This window comes from Neofelis nebulosa, chromosome 3 (assembly GCF_028018385.1).
Source record: "Neofelis nebulosa isolate mNeoNeb1 chromosome 3, mNeoNeb1.pri, whole genome shotgun sequence".
NCBI classification, from domain to species: Eukaryota; Metazoa; Chordata; class Mammalia; order Carnivora; family Felidae; genus Neofelis; species Neofelis nebulosa.
Window position 1 is genome coordinate 177,114,846 of NC_080784.1, and position 23,362 is coordinate 177,138,207.

The 23,362-nt window shown below is 34.9% G+C and overlaps 1 protein-coding gene across 3 annotated transcripts in view; it reads left to right on the forward strand.

Annotated features, from left to right (window-relative positions):
• ARAP2 (ArfGAP with RhoGAP domain, ankyrin repeat and PH domain 2) overlaps positions 1 to 23,362 on the forward strand; it is a 199,470-nt gene that overhangs the window by 101,694 nt on the left and 74,414 nt on the right. For all 3 annotated transcript variants that reach the window (XM_058722887.1, XM_058722888.1, XM_058722886.1), the window contains exons 16-19: positions 762 to 906; positions 2,952 to 3,054; positions 3,769 to 3,967; positions 4,155 to 4,218. In XM_058722887.1, coding sequence (XP_058578870.1) covers positions 762 to 906; positions 2,952 to 3,054; positions 3,769 to 3,967; positions 4,155 to 4,218 — 511 coding nt within the window. The remainder of the gene's footprint in view (positions 1 to 761; positions 907 to 2,951; positions 3,055 to 3,768; positions 3,968 to 4,154; positions 4,219 to 23,362) is intronic.

Genomic DNA, 23,362 nt, shown 5'->3' on the forward strand with positions numbered 1-23,362 from the left:
GTCTCTGGCCTCACCTTCATAAATCTGCATTCCGCAGTAAGCAGAGTATGTAACATTTATCTCTGATCACATTCCTGTGCTGAAACCATTTCAGTGGCACGCCATGAGCTACACAATCAAAGCTCAGCAAACTTCTCTGAAAAGAATCAGGTAGTAAATTATTTAAGCTTTGCAAGCCAGATGATCTTTGCTGCAACTCAGCTCTGCCCTTGTAGTGGGAAAACAGCCACAGACAATCTATAAGTGAGTAGATGTGGCTGTATTTTAATAAAACTTCATTTATTAAAAACATGTGATGGTGTGGATTTGGCCCGCAGGCCATAATGTGAAGACCCCTTACAATTTGATTTTTAAATTCCCTAACCAAGGTACTGCAGGTTATGGCTCCTTTATTCTTTTGCATACCTACCTAACATCAACCACAGTCTTACGTTTTACACTGCATTTTTTACTCTGAATACTCTGTGTAGACATCAGTCCTTGCTGTTTCCAAGTTGTTTGCAGCAATCTCTTTATGGATCTGTCTGCTTTTCTGGTCATCAATGTCACAGTTATTTTTGTCTTGTACATTCCTTGTTACTAGATTGTAAATTTTCTGAGAGCAGAGAAAGTGACAACTGTATATCCCATGCAGCACTAGCATACTCTTTACACAAAATAGGAAATCAGTAAATGTATTTGAATCCAATTGTTATTTAAACCATGTGTTTTATAAAAAACTAGGATTATGGCATAACTCAATTTATCATTTAAATTCCTAGAGACAAATAAAAAGTGGTGTGTTTTCGAAGGAGGCTTCTTGAGTTACTATGAAAATGATAAGTCTACCACACCTAATGGCACCATTAACATCAGTGAAGTTATCTGCCTGGCTGTCCACAAAGAGGACTTCTATTTAAATACCGGGTAGGTTTGCTATTAAACAGGTAGGAGATGAAGAGTAGTTTCTGATAGTTATCATACCAGATAATAAGAGTTTAGTTATTTGAATTCTTTGTTTGCTTCTTGTAAAAGGGTTTAATGGTTTCTTGAAGCTTAATCATTTTACAGCTTCCAAAAGTTCCTTAGGGAATTTGCTAAAAAGTAGAAAAATTAAAATATTATACTAGGTACTATGAAAGGCTAACGTATTTGCATCTAATCTTAAATAATTTATAGCATTCCATTCTAGAACATGTAGTCCTAAATGTTTATCATTTACTCATTATTTAAAATCAAGGACTAATGGCATAATTTATGCATTCATTTAGTGTATTATCACTCAAATAGGTGACAAAGGAAAATAGTGATGACTTATTCACATTAAAATAAAAAACTAAATTTATTTAAGATCATATTGAAATGCCAGATTCCTTGAAGATTTACTTTAGCTTTTAATGGTTTCAAAAACATAGCAATTAAAACAGTAAGCATTATTTATTTAATATATTTGACTCGATGAATGGTTTAATAGATTTTTTGGTAAGGACTTTTAAAAACAAGCCATCTAAGATACTTAGTGTGAAATTTACATTTTTTGATGTAATTAGTGAAAAACTGTAAATACTAAAATCTGGCTAAGCTAGTTATATAGAAACATAGTATTTTAATATAAATTTTATGAGAATGGGAAGAGATTTGTAAAGCTTTGTTATTTACATAAAATTACACATAAGATAGTATCATCATATGATGACCAGTATATACTAGTTGAGGTGACTATTATTTTCTAGTAAATCTAATTTGATTTTTGTAAAGAAAACTGATTATTAGTTGATTTTGTTTTAACCTTAACATTGCTTCTTTCTAAATGAATAATTAACTTAGTGTGGCTTACTATGAAATATTAAATGCATTCTAGTATTCAGATACCTAAGTAGTAAATAAAACATAATTTAAAATATTATTACTTTATGCCAGCATATAATCATATTCAAAATGAAAACAGGCTTGATAGAATGTTCCTGGTACAAGCAGACATGCAGGAGAAACTATCTACAATGAGATAAGGTTAAAAAATAATTATTGCAGTCATATTCTGAGTGTCCTTGAACAGCATTTTCTAGAGTTTGAACTCTAATTTAGATGGGGAGGAGCTACATAATTTTGCATTTGAGGAAGAAAGCTGGCTGAAATGGTAAGGGAGAGATGGGAGGTAGGTCACAATTACTGAGAGTTTACATAGAGAAAGAGCATTAAAAAGAAAAAAAAACGGGTTTGAGAGAATCTTATGATGGAACTAATGAGATTCACTGTCTCTCTTGGTGAAGAGCTGCTGTTAGGAAGAAATTAAACCCCAAGATTTTGAATTTGTTGATAAAATAGATGGCCTCGAAATTGAAACATGAGGAAAACACAACCGTTTTGGGGTAGAAAAAGAGGAAGAAGGAAGAGAACTTTGATATAGGGTATTTTGAAGTTTTCTTAGGTAACAGCAACGATGTACCTAACATGTTCCAGGAAATAGTTGGAGTTATGGACGGATCCCAGGGAGAATTCAGGACCTGGGATGTTACTGTAATTTTAGCTACAGTAGGGAGATACAGTTTTGTGATAAGATGAGATAGATGATGGGAGGAAAATTTGTTAAGACAAGAAGAGGACTAATTAGAGAACTGTTTGGACAATGTTTGCTTTAAATAGAGTAACCCAAGATGGCCTGGTCTGAGAGGGAAGAGGAAACCAAAGAGAGCCAGAGCCCTTTGCCACATGGGTCAAAACTGATAAGTGTATATATAGGGCATTAACAAAGCCATGCAGTAGGGTGATTAATTGGAAGACTATTCCTTTTGTCTGATCCAGTGTATTCCATTTATTTGAATGAATTAAAGTGTAAATCATTGGGAAAAGATGATATATTTCAAAGCATTATCCGATTTTCAAAGGGAATTTAATTAAAACCTTGACTTTTGTGTTGTTTCCATAAGAGCCAAAAGTAAACAGTGATATCTTTTTATTCGTGTGTGCTATAGGCCCATCTTTACCTTTGAGATCTATTTACCCTCAGAACGTGCATTTTTATTTGGAGCAGAAACATCTCAAGCTCAAAGAAAATGGACAGAGGCAATAGCCAAGGTATTGCATATTTATCCTAAGTCCGGAAGATTCTTAATTTGGAGTTTCTGGTTAAGGTATTGCATATTTATCCTAAGTCCGGAAGATTCTTAATTTGGAGTTTCTGGTTGAGCTTCAGAAGTCCAGTAAAATTTTATACAAGATTCTGGGAAAAATGACCATATTTCATTAACTTTTCAAAGGTTATAGTCAAAAGAGATTAAGAGCTTCCTTCCTAGAGCCTTAAGCAGAGAAAAAAATAATGTAGGGCCTTGGAGAAATCATTCTTTGAATTAAGGCCATATTGTGATGATTAAGATCTTTTCACTATTATAAAGTCATTTCTGTGTATGTCTCTTTATAGGTAAATATGTTATTTGTGGTATACACAAAGGGGAAAGGAACAGATTCAGCCAAAGATACAAATGGAGACAAACATTGTTGAAGGTTGACGTTTTGAAAAATGCCACAAATCAGTATAGAGAATGTCTTCCTATTTAAGTTCTGTATATATCCAAAAAGTGGTTTAAGATGCTGCCATTTGAAAATGCATTATAGCTGTTCAGTTGTAAGACTGATAGAAAGTTTAAATAATTGTTTTGAAATCTGGATTACTTCTAAATTTTTAGGGTAGAAAAACTATTTTTGTTTTCCTGCCTTCCCTCAAATCTGTCGGTAGGGAAGGGATTTCCTATTTTCACTGTCTTTATTACTTTTCTGTATTTGTTTTAACAGCATTTTGTTCCCTTTGTTGCTGAAAACTTAACAGAAGCTGACTATGATTTGATTGGTCAACTCTACTACAAAGACTGCCATACCCTGGATCAGTGGAGAAAAGGCTGGTTTTCTATGGACAAATCTAGTTTGCGTTTTTGCCTTCCAATGCAAGAAGTTCAGGAACATAGAATGCACTTAAGAAGACTGCAAGAGCTAAGTAAGATTTTTTTTTCCTCTCTCATCTTATATTTTGGATGCAATTCTTTATTGCATATGATAATAGTAGCATCATAGAATTATGCCTTACTTCCAAAAATAACTAAGTACTATTAATAATTGTGTCTTTATGGGTATTTAGCATCTTGTTCTAAATCATATATTCATGCTTTTCTCTCTCCCTACAGCAATCAGCACAGTGGTTCAAAATGGGGAAAAAATAGATGTCTTGCTCTTGGTAGAAAAAGGGAGGTAAGTGCATTTTTTCTTTTTACTCTTTATTACAGTTTTTCAGGATGTTTTGGTTATCTTCTTTGAAGGAGAACCCATTATTTTATAGCCTTTTGGAAGTTGTCTGAAGTATGTGTATGTCTGTGTGTGTGTGTGTGCGCGCGCGCGTGTGTGCTCATACACGCACTCTTGAGTAGAAAGAATATACTAATAAAGTTTGCATTTTTTTGTATTATGACAAAATCAGTATGATCAATCATTTTAGCTTTTTATAGACTTAGATTCTTTTGAGACATTCACATTTAAATATTGGGAAGCATCTTGGAAGTTGTAAATATGTTTTCAGTATAGGTATATGACGAATATGTATAATATCCTGAATTATCTATGCATGTGAGTCATGCACAAATAAAACTCGATTTCTTGAATGTATTCACTTCAACAAGTACTAAGCACCTACTGTGTATCAGGTACTGTTCTAAGTACTGGCGTTACAGTGCTGAGTAAAATGATTTTTATGCCCTCACGGAGCATGTATACTAGTGGTAGAAATAGAATGTGAGCAGACAAAAAAAATAATTACATAGTATCACGTGCATCAATTTTAAACGCTTGAAGAAAAATAAGGTAAGGAGAGAGCCTGACAGGACAGTATTCTGTTTTAGATAAGGTGGTGAGAGATGTGCATGAAGCAAAGAAGCAGACCATTCAGCAGCCAGAAGAGAGTGTTCCCGGGATGTTTTGAAGAGCCTTACATGTCTTAGCATGTTCATGGTCTGCAAGCAAGCTGCTGTTGGCTGGGAGATTTGAATGAATGAGATGGTAGAAAGAAATTATTTCAAAAGAGAAAAAGAATTACTGCAGAGATCTCCCTGGGCTGGATCATAGAAGGCCTCACAGGTCATAATATGTGTAAAAATTTGTATTTCATTCTGAGCATGATGGGAAGCTGCTCTTTTGGAGAGCCGGGATGTAGAATGATCTGATATAGATGTTTAAAGGTCTTCTCTGACTCCGGGGGAACAAGCTTTTGGGGGACAAAAGTAGAAGTGATTATCCATTTAGGTGCTGCTACAGAGGCCAGACAAGAGATGACTGACATAATAAGACAGTGTTGAGGAGTGGTTGGAGCCATTGGGAAGGCAGAGGCCAGAGGGTTTGTTCATGGATCAGGTGAGTGGGGTCAAGGATGACCCCAAGTTTTTGGCCTGAGCAAGTACCTGAATGATGATGATGTTTTTTTTTCAAATAACAGATACAGGAGATTAGAGTTAGGATATTAATGTCAGTTTAGGGTAGTAGGTTGAGAATTTGGTTTTGAAAATGGTGACATTGACTTTAATAGCAAAGTGGGGCTGGTGAGTGGGCATGTGGATATATAAGTCTGGAATTAAGTGGAAAGGTTGCAGCTGGAGGTAGAAGTTTGAGAGTCACTGGCCAAGGAACTGGATGGATTCACCTAGACAAAGAGTAGAGACAGAGGAGAGATTTGAGGATGAAGCCCCAGGGACTCCAATAATTAGAGGGTAGGAAGAGGAGGAGGATCCAGAAAAAGAGCCTAGGAAGGAACAGGTAGGGTCATATCACAATTAGGTATAGTCCTTGAACAAACTTTTTTTTTTTTCTAACCATTTGCTCTAAAATCCCTTAGTTATACTGGGGCATCTGGGTGACTCAGTCGGGTAAGCTTCTGACTTCTGCTCAGGTCATGATCTCACGGTTTGTGAGTTCGAGCCCCACGTCAGGCTGTGTGCTGACAGCTCAGAGCCTGGAGCCTGCTTTACATTCTGTGTCTCCCTCTCTCTCTTTGCTCCTCTCCTCCCCCCACTTGTGTTCCATCTCTGTCTCTCTCTCTCTCTCTGTCTCTCTGTCTCTCTCTCTCTCTCTCAGAAATGAATAAATATTTAAAAAAATTAAAATCCCTAATTACACTGATGCAGTATTTTTAGCTCTACCAGAGTACAAGATAATTTGCAGAAACATCCATAATGTAAAAATATAGCTGAATTAGCCTTCCCTCCGGTTATTTTCTTTGTTGGTGACATGGATAATGACTTTCAACAGTTGTCTGAACCTGTGTTCAGTTTCATGTGAGGACGTTAACAGCTTTAGACGACAAGCATATTGCTGATTAGATATTAATGTCAGAAGGTGTTTTTTTTAGTTTATAGGCATAATTAGTATTTTGTATTTTTACTTGTTTCTTTCTGGGATTATAAGTGTTCATGATACTTAAGATTCTGATTTTTGGTACCAGATGATGGTTTTGCTATACTTTCAGAGTACTGTGAATTATATATTCACCAATAATAATGAGGTAGTATTATGTATATGTGGTATTATATCATTGAAGCACTGGCATAATGCAGTTTTTACAATCATCTATTCATATTTATGGAATGCCAACTGCCTCTTACCTTTGTGGCAAAGGAAAAAAGTGGTCAGCAATACAGATTTGGAGTCCGAACTCCCAGAACTTATGTTTTTAAACAAATAAACAGCAACTTATAGTTGAATTTATTGTATTTATCATTTACATTATTAGGTTACTATAGCCAAGGTTCTTTTTTTTTTTTTTTTTTTTTTTTTTTTTTTACCATTTTCAGGCTAAGGGGGATTTGACCAGACATAGGTTTTAATTAAAATGTTGCAAACATGGATTAAAATGTAGCAAAAAGGTTTTGGACTTGTTCAATTTGATGAATTTTTATTTAGCGCTTATTACATGCAGTGCACTCCCTTATGAATACGAAATAGGGGAGCCAGAAGACTGAACGTTTTGTTATTTTGTAACATCTTGACCTTTCCACTGGATTCCATGAATCAGGAGGCGAACTCAGATACACTCTGAGTTCATAGAATAGTTGAAAACTAATGGAATTGCAAAATAATGGTCAAAGCTGCTTAATTGTGTTTCTGATAATGATTTCAAAATTTTTATCTACGTGAGTTATTAACAAAGTACATTGCAAGCATTTTTACTAAAGTGAAGAACAAAGAGTATGACGAGAGTAGGAGAAATACAGGGACAAATCTGTAACCAACTTATTTTCCTTAAGTCTCTTTGAACAACTGCCATACAAAATGTACCATTTGGAAACAACTATATTTATCACGTGCTTACATCCTGCTTTTTCTTGCTTTTCCTGTTTTCTCTAAATCAATAATGTCCTGACAAGAACCAGAACACAATGATGAGAATGTATAGAACTCACTGTGTAACAGGCACTATTTTAAGCACTTGTAACAGCCTTACAGTGCCTATATGATATCGAGGAGAATAATCTCTGAGTTCAAAAATAAAGCTGCCAGTTATTTCACCAACAAAAATGGATTTATTTAGGAATAAAGAATTGCAAGTAGGGACAAGTGAGCTACAATGAAAGCATTGGGAAGTCCAGAGAAAAAAAGAAAAGGAGTAATCTTTTATAGAGGCAAATGGGGGACTTGGGGGGCTTTTATAAACAAAAAGCCCTTTGCACTAAACTGGTAGTTTATAGTGACTTTTCATTGGCTGAGGTTTGACGGTCTCTCGTTGGCTGGGCAGTTGCGGTGGAGGAGAAAACCTTTCTTCCTCCTGCTGGAGTAGTAAAGATTGAAGTAGAATGGACTCGCAAGATTCCTTTCCTGTTGGGTCTGCAATTAATTGACTGACTAGTGTCTGTATGAGAGTTCTTCTTTTTTCCATCCTGACTCCATTCTAAACAGGGTTTTCTTTTATTTTCACAAATCCATTTTGAAATTGAGTTGAGGTCAGTTTGTAGCTTAACAGCCTAAAGATTTTTTGTTTTGTTTTGTTTTGTTTTTAAAACAAGTATTGTTTAATTTACCACACCAAATTGTTCTCAAAAATTAAGCCAACAAATGTAACAAGAGCCTGGATAAACAATGTAAGTTACCAGAATTTAAAATTTCAGCATTTCATTAGAAAAATTAAATTACTTTGTTAGAAAATATTTTGTTAAGGGGCGCCTGGGTGGCTCAGTCTATTGTGTGTCTGACTTCAGCTCAGGTCATGATCTTGCGGTCTGTGAGTTCGAGCCCCGCATCAGGCTCTGCGCTGACAGCCTAGAGCCTGGAGCCTGCTTCAGATTCTGTGTCTCCCTCTCTCTCTGCCCCTCCCCCACTCATGCTTTGTCTCTCTCAGTCAAAAATAAATAAAACATTAAAAAAAAATATTTTGTTAGGAAAATATGTGTGTGTAGGTATGTGTGTGTGTGTGTGTGTGTGTGTGTGTGTGTGTGTGTATGTGGGTATATATATAGCCCCATGTAATTCTTACTTAATTAGAGAGCTGCAAGAAGGGAGGTCAAAAGTTTGAGTCATGAAGAATCAGCCTGGGTAGAGTACCTGGGTGGATCAGTGGGTTAAGCATCTGACTCTTGATGTCTCACATCATGATCTTATGGTTCGTGGGATTGAGCCCCATGTTGGGCTCTGTGTTGATAGCTTAGAGCCTGCTTGGGATTCTCCTGTTCCCCCTTTCTGTCCCTCTCCCATGCACATTTGCATGTGCACACGCTCTCTCTCTGTTTCTCTCTCTCAAAAAAAAAAAATAAATAAGCAAACTTAAAAAAAAAAAAAAAAAGAATCAGCCTGGGAGATTGTGAGTGCACTAGATTAAGAACTCTGACAGAACATGGAGAATGCAGATGCACCAGGCCGTGCACCTTGTGTGGGGCAAAGTAGGCTGTCATATTTACATATCTGTTTGTTTATATGTACATGTACACATATGTGTATGTATATATGTGTGCGTATTTACCTTTGTATAAGTTATGTAAATAAAATTGACTTCAAATAGGGAATAATGGCAAACGAGCAGGTTTGAGAGGGAGCTTGGGAAATAATGAATTTGATTTTAGACGTGTTGAACATGAGTTGCCTATAAACATTCTAAGGACAAAGTGCTAGGAGGAAGTTGTATTTATGGATCTGATATTCATATACAAGTTAATGGAGAAAATAGATTTTTGAAGTTACCTATATATAGAAGGAAGAAGAGGAAGTCACTTAGTTAGAGTCTATAGAGTGAGTCTTTAGAGAAGTAGTGTGTTAGAGCCGTGACGAATGCACATGATTTTAGTGGCTGGTTGATTGTCAGGGTGGAGTAGCTGCCTTGGGATTTTAATTTAGTTTATCCAGAGGGTGAGGCAAGAAACCAAGAGAGGTGTCATAAAACCCAGGAAGAGACAGTATTTCAAAAAGGCAGAAATAGTCAAAACTGTTAGGTGTTGCCTGAGGAGGGCAGATACTTCACTGGATAATTGACGTGGAGTCCATCTGGTGACTTTGAAGAGAGCAAAAGTGATAAAGCAGAAACTGGATTAGGTTAACTTTGGGAATTGAGTAACTTGGAACAGCTGGTGAGGAGTTTGGTGAGGATATCTGGAGGTTAATAGGATTATCGAGGTAGAAGGGATTTGTCCCAGAAAGGGAATATGTGTGCAGTTTGTTTTTTAGATGGTTTGAACTTGTGCAAGTTTAAATTCTGATGGGAAAGAGATGCAAAAAGGGAGATATTGAAGATATAAGAGAAAGGACAAGAAGAAAGCAAGGTCCCTTGATTGTAACAGGAAGAAAAGAGAAACTGATGTATGGTTTTGGATGCCAGTAACTTTCTAGATCTTTTGGGTAGAATGTTGAGAAAGGTATCCTTCTGATGGTTTTCATTGCTTTTTGACCTGGTAGATAAGGATGACTCCTGAGCTTTTGGCCTGGGTGGCTTTAGGAATGGTTGTATCATTTACCAAGATAGAGAATATGTGCTCCTCTCCCAGTTTTCAAACAAGGCTAGTTAATTATAGATGTGATTGCTTAAGAGCTGTTTTAATACCATGTCGAAAGAAGGGGATTTCATTGCACTGCCCTCTTTTTCATCTCTTTTTTGATCTATTAGTCTGTTGGGAAATAATGACTGTAAGCTAAAGTAGATTGTTAAACTTGTCAATGACAGATAAAATTGTGGCTTTAGGAAGTAAAACAACTCTCAATTATTCATATTGATGGCATATAGAGATAGGGTGAATAATTGAAAGAGAGAGAAACCAACTCTAAGTTTAACTTTTTGTTTTGTTTTGCTAGTAATATCTTGCAAGTCGTAAATAAATTTAATAAATAAATTTCACATCTTTCCCCTATCCTTGTCTACCTTTGATTAAAGTGCCAAAATATATTAATATTTCTTAAAGAGAGGAGGAGAAAGAACCCCCTGAATTGGAAAAGTTCATAAATTGATAATCATCTACAGAATATAATCAGTATTTAGATATATATTTTTATCTTCACGGTGATTTTATGTACATAGCATGAGTGTCTTTATACAGAAAAATATTGCAATAATAATTTGCACACACACAGCATTTTTGCTCTAAAAATCTCTAAACAGAAGGTGTTCCAGATGGTGTCACTTTAATGTGTATTCTTTGTATACTTTAAAAATTGTTATTTTGGAAAATAAAGCTTTCTTGATTACACTTAAGGGTTTCTGGCCTACTATTTGGTGATATTATGGGGACTTAGACTCTGCTTTTCTTTTATGCCTTAGTCAGAATTTCTTTTTGTGAAAAAAATTATGTTTTTGAATGTCTATTATTAGTGAGTGTTCTGGACCATGAGGTCAGAAGGCATTTTCCTGGACAGTAGGTTATATATCCACTTTAACTGGAATGTTCAAAACATCCTTTTCTTAAAATGTGAAAACTGTTTCTGCACATTAGCCTGCACTTTTGCGTATGTTTTTCTGATGAATAAGCCATTCTGTTGACGATTTTCACTTTATATAGCTACATGCCCATTTGTCAAAGACACCTATTATTAAGCTTTTACTGAAAGGTTGTTGGTTATAATGAATACCTTATGAATAACTCAGATATGTTATCAGAAACAAAAGGCTGACATGTTTCTTTGTTTTTGGTTTAGTTTGTTTGTTTAGATTTCTTGGTTGACCTATAGTAAAGCATAATGCACTTGATGGCTCCCAAGCCTGACTGCATTCAGTTTTTAATGCAAATTCCTGACATAAAGAAGGTAACCCTGGAGAATAAACACTTCATCAATACATTCCACAGTTATGGAACAGATTACTTTTCTCATTTTCAGAGATTAACACTCTGAGTTTTAGATTCTTATTTCATATCAATTTATTACATATGTTGTTTTTTTCCCTCCTTGAATTGTATTTTGCAGCAGCTGATATGTTAGCAATACTCTGGAGGGTGAATTACTTTAAAGTGGTTTCTAAATTGTGCATGTAATTGCAAATTAAATAGTAGCCGATTGCCCACAATATCAGCTTGACTGCTTTTGTAACTTACTGAGGATTTAATTCCTACAGATAGTTTAATCTGAATGTTGCCAAGACAAACAAGAGATTCTATTCCCTCACCGCCCCCACAGGTTTTGCAAAAAGAAAGAAACTATTCAAATTTGTATTATAAAGTTATTTTTTTAAATAGAATTACAATAAAGGTAATGCATGACTATTTAACACAAGCTAGATTTTAAAGTATATATTATTTGCTTCAAAAGTTTCTTTCACTCGGTTTAAAGCACCTTCCATATACTAGATAAGGTTAATGAACAAGTAAATGTGGTAATATCTGAAAAGGTACCAAAGAATGAGAAGATTGCTGCTCAAGAAATGTGGGCATGGTAATAGTTTTTTTGTTGTTGTTGTTGTTGTTTTTTTTGTTTTTTTTTTTTTAAGAGAAGTATATTTAACTAGATTTAGACTACGTAGGACTTCGGTAGGAAAAAATGAGGGGGCTAAGACACTAAGGTATTCTAAGTGGTGGAAACAGTAAGTTCAGAGGAATATGGCTAGGGAAGAATTTCAGTGCAAGTTGGCCTTGACCTTGAGCTCCTGAGGAGGAAGTGTGAACCAATAAAGTCAGAAAGATAGGTTGATACCATCTTAGTATTATCAGCTAAATGTGATTAATAACTTGGCTTGTTCTGGAAAGGATTGCATGTTCTTTACAAGGATACAGAAGATGTGTGTTTTTTTTAAGATACTTTAAAACTTAAAAAAATACTATTGTTAAAAGTGTGAATTTTGATTCATTCTGCAGCCAGTGGAACACCATTAAAAGTTTTAAGCAGACTTGAAACAAGGCTGTTTCTCCCATTCCTTTAGGTGATGCCTTATAGTGTGCAGAGATGAGATTGAAAAACTGGAGCTTTTGCTTTTCCTGGGGAATTAGATGCTTTGACACATTTTACTGAACTGTTGGCTTCAAAAGAAACAAGATATTTAGAATAATGTTTCTTCCTGCATTGTTTTTGTGACAGTCTCTTTATCTGCAGATTTTCTTAGCAATTGTTTGCTTGCTTCTCACTAAACTTCTGTCCTTAATGCAGCAAACTCCTATTTGAAGGTTGGGGGAAAAATACTGTATCTCCACAAATTAAAATGAGAGAGATTTATGGACGCAATGACTAAATAAAATTGCCAGACTCCCCTTTCTGTCTACGAGGAAATATGGAATGGAACATGCCCTCCCATTTCAAACAACCAGAAAACTGGGTGACATATATGAAACTATTTTCAAATGTTGGGACAATAAGCATTCCGGGATTGTGATTATGGAGAGAAGGGAAACAAACAAAGTAAGATTTAAGGTCAACTTGTCTTTTTTTTTTTTTTAACCTGTAGGCACTTTTCAGTCTATTCACTCTGCCCAGGAGTGGGCAGACCAAAACAGAATGTGGTGTTTTTGCTACATTAGAAGGGTAGAGAGGGAGGGGAGTTTAGGAAATCTGTAGTAGCTAAAATTTTCCAGAGATAGTATCAGAACAGAGGAACATATGAAAAAAAAAAAAAAAAAAGTTTTGGAAATCCTCATAGAAGTTTCCTTCCACCTTTGGCTCAGTACTAATCTGGGTATTTGTAGGGTGAGGTTCCCAGAGGCTAGGCAGAAACCGCTCCCATGGTACTATGAATTGAACAACTCCCAGAACTTAGACCACAGTGGAGTATGTTCACATTCTGTCCAGCTAGGTTAGACCTCATTAAACACACATGGCATTGGCAAAGACCTCAAAAAGGTAACACCATAGAATTAAGGTTAATAGGTTAAAGTTAGATTTATTTTTTACCTTATTACTAAGATTAAAAATAGATCTGCAAAGCATCAGGTTCTCCACAAGTCATTTAGTCGCCAGGTGTCAAACAGACAAATGATACCAAAATAAACATCAACATTCTGTAAAAGAAGACTACAGTCCTGATACTCAGCACTCATAATGTCTAGTGTATGATTAAAATTGCTTGTGTTGCCAGAAAGCTGCAAATCAATTGACAGGAACAGACCCAGAAGTGAGAAAGATAATGGAATTAGCAAAGACTGTAGATAGTGATTATTGAATATTATAAATATATTCAGAGATGCAAAGGAAAACAAACATAATGAAGAAAAATGGGTAATTAAAAAAGAAGCAAATGGATTATCCTTCTAAAGCTGAAGGATACGCTATCTGAAAAGAAAATTTCACTGGATCAGCTTAATGCACGAGTAGGTTCTACGTAAAAAAAAAGATTGATGACCTTGAAAGCATGACAGTAGAAACTATCAAAACTTAAGCACAGAGAGGAAAAAGACTAAATAAAATCAACAGAATCACCATGACCAGTGGGGCAATATCAAGCAGTCTCATGTAAATGTACTTAGAATCCCAAAACTAGAGAAGGGAAAGAAGTTAAAAAATCTTTGTAGAATTATGGGCAAATATATGAATTTGATAAAAACTATGAGCCATATATGTCCTACGACCAGCATACCTCAAGCATGATAGAGACGATCCAACCACATCAAGAGATACAACATAATTAAATTTCTGAAAACCATTGTCAGGAAAAAAAAATCAAGTGCTGAGAGGTCGAGAGGCTTCAAAAGAAAGTATAGGTGACAAAAATGAGGGTGTCTCATCAGAAACAGTGCAAGCCAGAAGACAATATATCGAAATATTTTCAAGTGTTTGGGGAAAAACAAAACAGCATTTAAAAAAACCTGACAAAATTAGCAAACCAGCAGCTGTTAACCTAAATACTAAATTTAGCAAAAAAAATATCTTTCAGAAATGACAACTATATAGTTTTTTGTTGTTGTTTGTTTTGTTTTTAAAGAGAGAGAATGTGAGTAAGGGAAGGGGGAGAGGGAGAGAGAGAATACTAAGCAGGTTCAATGCCCAGCATGGAGCCCAACATGGGGCTGGATCCCAGGATTGTGAGATCACGACCTGAGCTGAAATGGAGAGTTGGATGCTTAGCCACGCGGGCGCCCTAAAATAAACTAGTTTTGACCAAACAAAATGTTGATGTATTCTACAAGACTTAACTATTTTTATTAGAGTGTATATGTGTAAGATACCCTATTGTTCAGTCATATCTGTGTGGCACGTTTGCCTTTTAGTTATGTTTAAAATTATTTATGTAAATGAATTTATTTTTTATACAGTTAAGTTTATTGATTTTATTTGTGAAGACAGTCTGGTTTTTAGCAGTAGACCAGGCTCATATGTGATAGTCTACACTTTGTGGCTTTTGTATTGCGGTTTTGAGAAAATTGTTTTTGTAAGTCCTGGGGCTTGGTTTATAGGTCTTACTGAACTGTCTTGATTTATTATAGGATGTAGGAATGTTTCTTTATATGACCTTGAAATGCCCTTTAAAATTTATGTTTGAGGAATAGACAATTAGAACTCTATTATAGAGTTCTTCAAAGTAACTTTTCAGATTTTCAAGATGTAAATGAAATATTCCTCTGGGATCCTAGAAATGTAAAAACATTGTTTGATATTAGCTGGGATTACAGAGTCGGCTGGGATTTGTGTTGAAAATGTCTTTTGATGCTTCATTCCATGTACACAGAGTTTAGCTAAGCATCACAGAGGAAAGTTGTTGAACTGATGCTATTAAATGTCACACATCTACTTCACGAGATGCTGTATTTTAGGATTCAGTCTTTGACAAGTTGACTTGGGAGCTAACTTGTCATTACTTGTTCTACCCCTCACTAGTTCACAAGGAGACAGCTAAACTTGTCATCATGGGATTTCTTCTGACTAGAAAGAAAATTTAAAGTTTGAAATGTGCACAGTTGATGGCAGAATTACACTGGTATAGAAGGAGGGTTGTTGCATTTTGGATTTCTTTCCTTGATTGCTGAAATAACTCACCCACAGCACTTGTTTGTTTATAAGCAAACAGTACCAAATATTTTGTAAATATTTTGAGTTTGATTATCAGTAAAAAAAAAAAAGTTAAATATGAATCAACGAAAGTTTAAAGTTCTGTCTTTACCTAAACTCTTTTTAAATTTTTTTTTTAACATTTATTCATTTTTGAAAGTGAGAGAGACAGAGCATGAGCGGGGGAGGGGCAGAGAGAGAGGGAGACACAGAATGCGAAACAGGCTCCAGACTCTGAGCTGTCAGCACAGGGCCCGACACAGGGCTCAAACTCACGGACCTCGAGATCATGACCTGAGCCGAAGTTGGACGCTCAACCGACTGAGCTACCCAAGTGCCCTGACCTAAACTCTTGAATTTAGCAAATCATAATTTCAATTGTCTACATAATGTATTGGCTTGATATTTCTCAGGGAATTTACCCAATTTATATAGTTTCAGTTAGACAAATACACCCAGCAATAGAATGCTATTGAGCTAAAGATGATGTAAGGTAAACGAAAAGGCTAATTAAATAAAGCATGTCAGCAATATAACAGCAAGTGTCTGGTTTCTTCAAAAAGAAAATTATAGAAATAGGAGGTCGTGGCTGCTGTGGTGCTGTGGAACATAGAAACAATAGACACAGATGTCAGGGAAGAAATAGTAGTTATAGCAAGTTCAGAAGATGTGAGAAGTGTGTATAAGGTACTGGTAACTTTATCTTCTTAGAGAAACATTTATAGAAAAGAAACTGGAGGAAAGAAAGGACTTTTATTTGCTTTTTAAATTAGGGCCAGTGAATTATCAGGAATGTAAAAGATGACCTCCCACCCCCAATAAAAGAAAAGAATAACCTAGTGTTTATGCACCTCATTTCTTTCTCTTTAGGTTGAGTCCAAAGGAGCCCCATCAGAGTTTGAAATCAAGATTAAATAGTTCTGCTCTGGTATAAATATACTTTTAAATACATCAGTGATTACTTTTAACTTGTGTTTCAATTCAAATTTTATATCTAGCAATAGGATTTTAAAACTATTATGTACCACTAAATGCTATGCACTATGCTAATGACCAGAAATCCAAAATGCTTTCTTCCTTGCTTGCCTGTGCAAAGTTTGGATTCTAACAGCAAAAAACATTTACACACAGAACAGATAGTATAATAGAGGACAAATCAGCTATTCATAATTAGGAAGGGACACATGTACTAAGTATTGGGACATTAAGCATAGAGTGTCAGGGAGGGTTTCCTGGAGTACAGTTCAAGGAGGATGGGAGTAGCCAGCCAAGAGCAGGAAATATTTATTGTAATAAGATATGAATTTTTAAAGTGTGTCTTTAGTATAGGAGAATGGAAGAGTTGGAGGGGAAAATATAGGCCAGATATGAAGACCCCTTAGTCATGAAAATTCCAGAGCTGTAGAAGGGAAATGATGAGGAAATGATGCCATTGGCTTTGCATTTGTCAATTTATTTTAGATTTTTAAATTGAGGTGTAAATGATAGGTAATGTTAGTTTCAGGTATACACATAGTAATTCAAATTTTTATGTATTGTGAAGTGATCACCACCTTCAGTCTACCATTTGTCACCTTCTAAGATTATTACATATCAGTATAGTCCCTGTGCTGTACATGGTACCCCCATGTCTCATTTACTTTAACTGAAAGTTCATACCTCTTACTTGTACTTAGTTTGTACCCTTCCGCTGTTTTGCCCATCCCTTCACCCTTCTCCCCTCTGGCAACCACCAGATTATGCATTGTATCATTATATCTAGGAGTCAGTTTCTGTTTTGTATTGTTTCTTAGATCCCCCATATAAGTGAAATCATATGATATTTGTCTTTCTCTGACATGTTTCACTTAGCACAATACCATCTAGATCCACTCATGTTGTCACAAATTCTTTCTTATGGCTGAGTAATGTTTCATTGCATATATATACACCGCTTCTTTATCCATTCATCTGTTGATGGACACTTGGGTTGCTTCCATAACCTGGCTCTTCTAAACAATGCTGCAGTGAACATAGAGATGCATATGTCTGTTTGAATTAGTGTTTTCTTTCTTTGTTTTTTTTTTATTTTTGTCTTTCAGATAAATGCCCAGAAGTGAAATTGCTGGATTGTGTGGCATTTCTGTTTTTTATTTGTTGAGGAATCTTCATACTGTTTTCCATAGTGGCTGCACTGTTTTACATTCCTATCAGATGTACATGAGGGTTCCTTTTTTTTTTTTTTGTATCCTCATCAGCACTTGCTATTTCTTCTCTTTCTTTGATACTTTCCATTCTGACACATGTGAGGTGGTATCTCATTGTGGTTTTGATTTGCATTTCCCTGATGATGAGTGATGTTGAACATCTTTTCATGCGTCTGTTGGCCATCTGACTAATTTCTTTGTAGAAATGTCTACTCATGGGGCGCCTGGGTGGCTCAGTCGGTTGAGTGTCCAACTTCGGCTCAGGTCGTGATCTCGTGCTTTGTGGGTTCGAGCCCCACGTCGGGCTCTGTGCTGACAGCTCAGAGCCTGGAGCCTGCTTCAGATTCTGTGTCTCCTTCTCTCTCTGCCCCTCCCATGCTCATGCTTTGTCTCTCTCTGTGTCTCAATAATAAACGTTAATTTTTTTTTTTTTTTAAAGAAATGTCTATTCAGGTCCTCTGCCAGGTTTTTAATTGGATTGTTTGCATTTTTTTTTTTCCTCCGCTTGAGTTGTGTGGATATTAACCCCTGTTGGTTATATAATTTGCAGGTTATCTTCATTTTCTTGATGGTTTCCTTTGCTGTACAAAAACTTTTTAGTTTGAAGTATTCCTGTTTATTTTTGCTTTTGTTGCATCTTGCCTGAGGAGACAGATCCAAAGAAATACTACTATGACCATTATCCAAGAGCTTACTTTTTTTCTTTTTGGTATTAGTTTTCTGCTTTCTGGTCTTAGATTTAATCCTTTAATCTATTTTGAGCTTTTTTGTGTGTTTTGTTTATAGCGTAAGAAAGTGATCCAGTGTCATTCTTCTGCATATAGTTTTCCCAATACCATTTATCAAAGAGCTCTGTTGCATGTTTTTGCCTTCTTTATTGAAGATTAAATAATTATATAAACATGGGTTTATTTCTGGACTCTATTCTGTTTCATTGATCCATGTGTATTTTTAATGCCTGTATCTTACTGTTTTGATTACTGTAGCTTTAGAATAGTTAGAATGTAAGGAGTGTGATACTTCTAGTTTTGTTCTTCTCAAGATTACTTTTGCTATTCAAGGTCTTTTGGGGCCCATATAAATTTTAGGGTTATTTTTTCTAAATCTGTGAAAAATGCTTGTTGGTATTTTGATAAGGATTGCATTAAATCTGTAGATTGCTTTGTATAGTATGAACATTTTAATAGTATTCTTTCAATCTTTGAGCATGGTATCTATTTCCATTTATTCATTTCATATTTGGTTTCTTTCATCAGTGTCTTAGAGTTTTAAAAATACAGGTCTTTCACTTACTTGCTTAAATTTATTCTTAGGTATTTTATTATTTTTGATGCAATTGTAAATGGTATTGTTTTCTTCATTTCTTTTTCTCATGGTTCATTATTAGTGTATAGAAATTCACAGATTTCTGTATATAAATTTCAGATCTCTCAATTTTACTAATTTATTCTATTTTTTTTTTTTTTGGTGGAGTCTTTAGGGTTTTCTGTCCATAGTATCATGTCATCTATAAATGGTGACAGTTTTACTTCTTTCTTTGATTTAGATGCTTTTTATTTCTTTTTCTCATCTGATTGCTATGGCAATGGCTTCTAATACTATTTTGAATAAAAGCAGTGACAGAATTCTTGTTCCTTATATTAGAGGAAAAGGTTTTATCTTTTCACCATTGAGTATGATGCTAGCTTGGGTTTGTTAAATATAGCCTTTATATTGAGGTATGTTTCCTCTAAACTGACTTTGTTCAGAGTTTTTATCTTTAATGTATGTTGAATTTTGTCAATTGCTTTTTTCTGCATTTATAGAGATGATTGTTATTTTTTGTATTCTTCCATTTGTTAATGTGTCTCACATTGATTGATTTGCAGATATCAAACTGTCCTTGCATACCTGGAATAAATCCTATTTGATCATGGTGAATGATCCTTTTAATTATATTTAAATTCAGTTTTATAATATTTTGTTGAGGATTTTTGCATCAGTGTTCATCATCAAAGTTGCTAACAATATTCTGGCCTTATGGAATGAATTGGAAGTATTCCTCTTAATTTTTTTTTTTTCTTTTTTGGAAAGGAATTGCAAAGGATATGTATAAACTCTTTTTTTTTTTTAAATGTTTGGTAGAATTCACCTGTGAAGCCATTTGGTCTTGGACTTCTGTTTGTTGGGAGTTTTTTTGATTACTGAGGTTAAGTTTTGTTACTACTAATGGGTCTGTTCAAATTTTCTGTTTCTTCTTTAGTCTTGGAGATTGTACATTTCTGGGAATTTATCCATTTTTCTAGGTTTTCCAATTTGTTGGCATATCATTTTGCGTAGTAGTCTCTTATAAGCCTTTGTATTTCTATGTTATCTGTTGTAACTTTTCTTTCATTTCTGATTGTATTTATTTGAGTCCTCCTGTTTTTTTTTTCTTGATGAGTCTGGCTAAAGGTTTATTAATTATCTTTTCAAAGAACTGACTCTTAGTTTTATTGATTTTTTTGTCTTTTTAGTTTTTATATCATTTATTTCCATTCTGATCTTTATAATTTCCTTCCTTCTACTAATACTGGGCTTTGTTTATTCTCATGTTTCTAGTTCCTTTAGGTGTAAAGTTAGATTGCTTACTTGAGATTTTTTCTTATTTCTTGAGGTAGGCCTATATTGCTAGAAACTACCCTCTTATAACTGCTTTTGGTGCAAGTTACAGATTTTTTACTGTTCTGTTTATATTTTTATTTGTCTCCATGTATTTTTTTAGTTTCCTCTTTGATTTCATCATTAACTCTGGTTGTTTAGTAGCATGTTGTTTAGCCTCTGTGTGTTGTTTAGCCACTTTTCATGTTGTAATCGATTTCTAGTTTTATACCACTGTGGTTGGAAAATGTGTCTGAAATGATTTGTCTTCTTAAATTTATTGAGACTTGTTTTATAGCCTAACGTGATCTGTTCGAAGAATGTCCCATGTGCACTTGAAAAGAATATTTATTCTGTTTTTGAGTGGAATGTCCTGTATATATTTATTTTTTTATTATTTATATTTTAGTTAATATACAGTTCAGTATTGATTTCAGAAGTAGAATTCAATGATTCAACACTTCCATACAATAGCCAGTGCTCATCACAAGTACCCTTCTTAATGCTCATGTGTATATCTGTTAAGTACATCTTCTGTAATATGTTGTGGAAGGCCTATGTATCTTATTGATCTTATGTCTGGATGATATATCCATTGATATATGTGGGAGTGTTAAAGTCCCTTACTATTATTTATAACTGTCAATGTATTACTGTCAATTTATTACTGTCAGTTTCTCCTTTATGTCTTAATATTTGCTTTTTACACTTAGATGTCCATATGTAGGTGCACAGATCTTTAAAAGTGTTACATCCTTTTGTTGAATTGATACTATTATCATTATGTAATGTTTTTTCTCTATCCCCTATTACATTTTTTGTTTGTTTTAAGGTCTGTTTTGACTAATGTAAGTATTGCTACTCCAGCTTTCTTTTTATTTCCATTTGAATGGAATGTCTTTTTCCATCCCTTCACTTTGTGTGTCTTTAGATCTGAAGTGAGTCTCTTATAGGCAACATATCTATAGGTCTTTTTAATAATCCACTAACTGTCCCTCTTTGTCTTTTGATGGGAATATTTAGTTCTTTTACATGTGAAGTAATTATTGATAGATATGTACCTAATGCCATTTTGTTGATTGTTTCCTGGTTTTTTTTGTTGTTGTTTTGTGGGTTTTTGTAGTTTTTCTGTGTTCCTTCTTCTTTTGCTCTCTTCCCTTATGATGAGATGACATTCCTTAGTGTTCAGTTTGTATTCCTTTTTCCTTAATTTTTGTACATCTGTTACAGATATTTAGTTTGTGGTTTCCTTGAGGTTCATATAGAATATCTTTAGTGTATAGTAGTTTGTTTTAAGTTAATAGTCATTTAAGTTCAAGGATGTTCTAAAAGCACTGCATTTTAACTGCCCCATCCTGATACATTTTTATGTTTTTGACATCACATTTTGCACGTTATTATTTTGTATATCCTTTGACTAAGTGTGTAGTCCTAGATAATTTTACTACTTTTGTCCTTTAACCTACATTCAACAACCTACATAGATACGTTCTAGCTATGTGGGTCGTTGATCTACTTTATTCTATGTTTACCATTACCATTGATATTTTTTTTCTTTTATAGTGTTTAGTATCTAGTTATGGCCTTTTCTTTTTATTTAAAGAAGCCCCTATAACATTTCTTATAAGGCTGGTTTGGTTTTGATGAACTCCTTTAGGCTTTTGCTTATCTGGGAAACTTATCTCTCGTTTAATTCAGAATGATAATATTGCTGGGTGTAGAGTATTCTGGTTGTATTTTTTTTTTTTTTTTCCTTTCAGCACTTTGAATGTATCATGTTATTCCCTCATGACTTCCTTATGTAAAATTTCTGTTATAAAATTAGCTGATGGGGTGCCTGGGTGGCTCAGTTGATTGTCTGACTTGATTTTGGCTCAGGTCAAGATCCCAGGGTTGTGGGATCCAGCCCTGCATTGGGCTCTGAGCTGAACATGGAGCCATGGAACCTGCTTATGATTCTCTCTCTCTCCCCCTCTCCCCTCTCTCCCCCTCTCTCCCCCCTCCCCCTCCTCCTCCCTCCCTCTTTCTCTCCTCATCCCCCTCTGCTCCCCAGCTCATGCTTGCTCTCTCTCAAATAAAAACATAAATTAAAAAAATAAATAAAATCAGCTGATAGTCTTGAGGGAGATTCCCATGGCATGTAAATAGTTGTTTTTCTCTTGCTACTTTTAAGATCCTCTCTTTAATCCTTGACACTAGTTATAATGTATCTTGCCATGGGTCTCTTTGAGTTCATGTTATTTTGGAATTTCTGTTCCTGGCCTTGGATGTCTTTTTCCTTTACCAGGTTGGGAAAGTTTTCAGGCATTATTTCTTCAAATAGGTTTCCTGTCCCTTTGGCTCTTTTTTTTTTTTTTTTTCCCCCCTTCCTCTGGGACCCCTTTGATTCAAGTGATCGTGTACTTGATGTTGTCCCAGTGGTCCCTTAAGCTCTGCTCATTTTCAAATTACTTTTTCTTTTTGCTGTTCTGATTGCATGCTTTTCATTCCCTGGTCTTCCACTCTCCTGCATTGATCCATTCTTCTGCATCATTTAGTGTGTTGATTCCTTCTAGTACTTTTTATTTCACTTATTATTCAGCTCTGATCTTTTTTTTTTTATATTTTCCATCTCTTCATTGAAGTTCCAACTGTGTTCATTCAGTCTTCCTTTGATTTTTAGTGAACATCTTTATGAGCATCACTTTGAGTCCTCAAGGTCCAGTGTCATTCAAAGCCATTGTTTCCTTGTTTATTTTCTGTTTAGATTATCTGTCAGTTGTTGTTAAGTGAGGTATTAAAGTCCCTATTATTGTTATATTACTGTCACTTCCTTTATGTAAGTTATTGTTTTGTATATTTGGGTACTTCCACATTGGGGGCACAAATATTTACAATTGTTAGATCTTCTTGTTGGATTGTCCCCTTTATTATGATGTAGTGCCCCTCTTTATCTCTTGTTACAGTCTTTGTTTTAAAGTCTAGTTTGTCCAGTGTAAGTAAATATTGCTACTCCAGCTTTCTTTTGACATCTGTTTGTGTGATAAATGTTTTTCCATCCCCTTAGTTTCCATATGCTGGTGTCTTTAAGTCCAAAGTGAGTCTCTTGTAGGCAGTATAATGATGGGGTATTTTTTTTTTTTTTAATCTGTTCTGATACCCTATGTCTTTGGATTGGAGGGTTTAGTCCA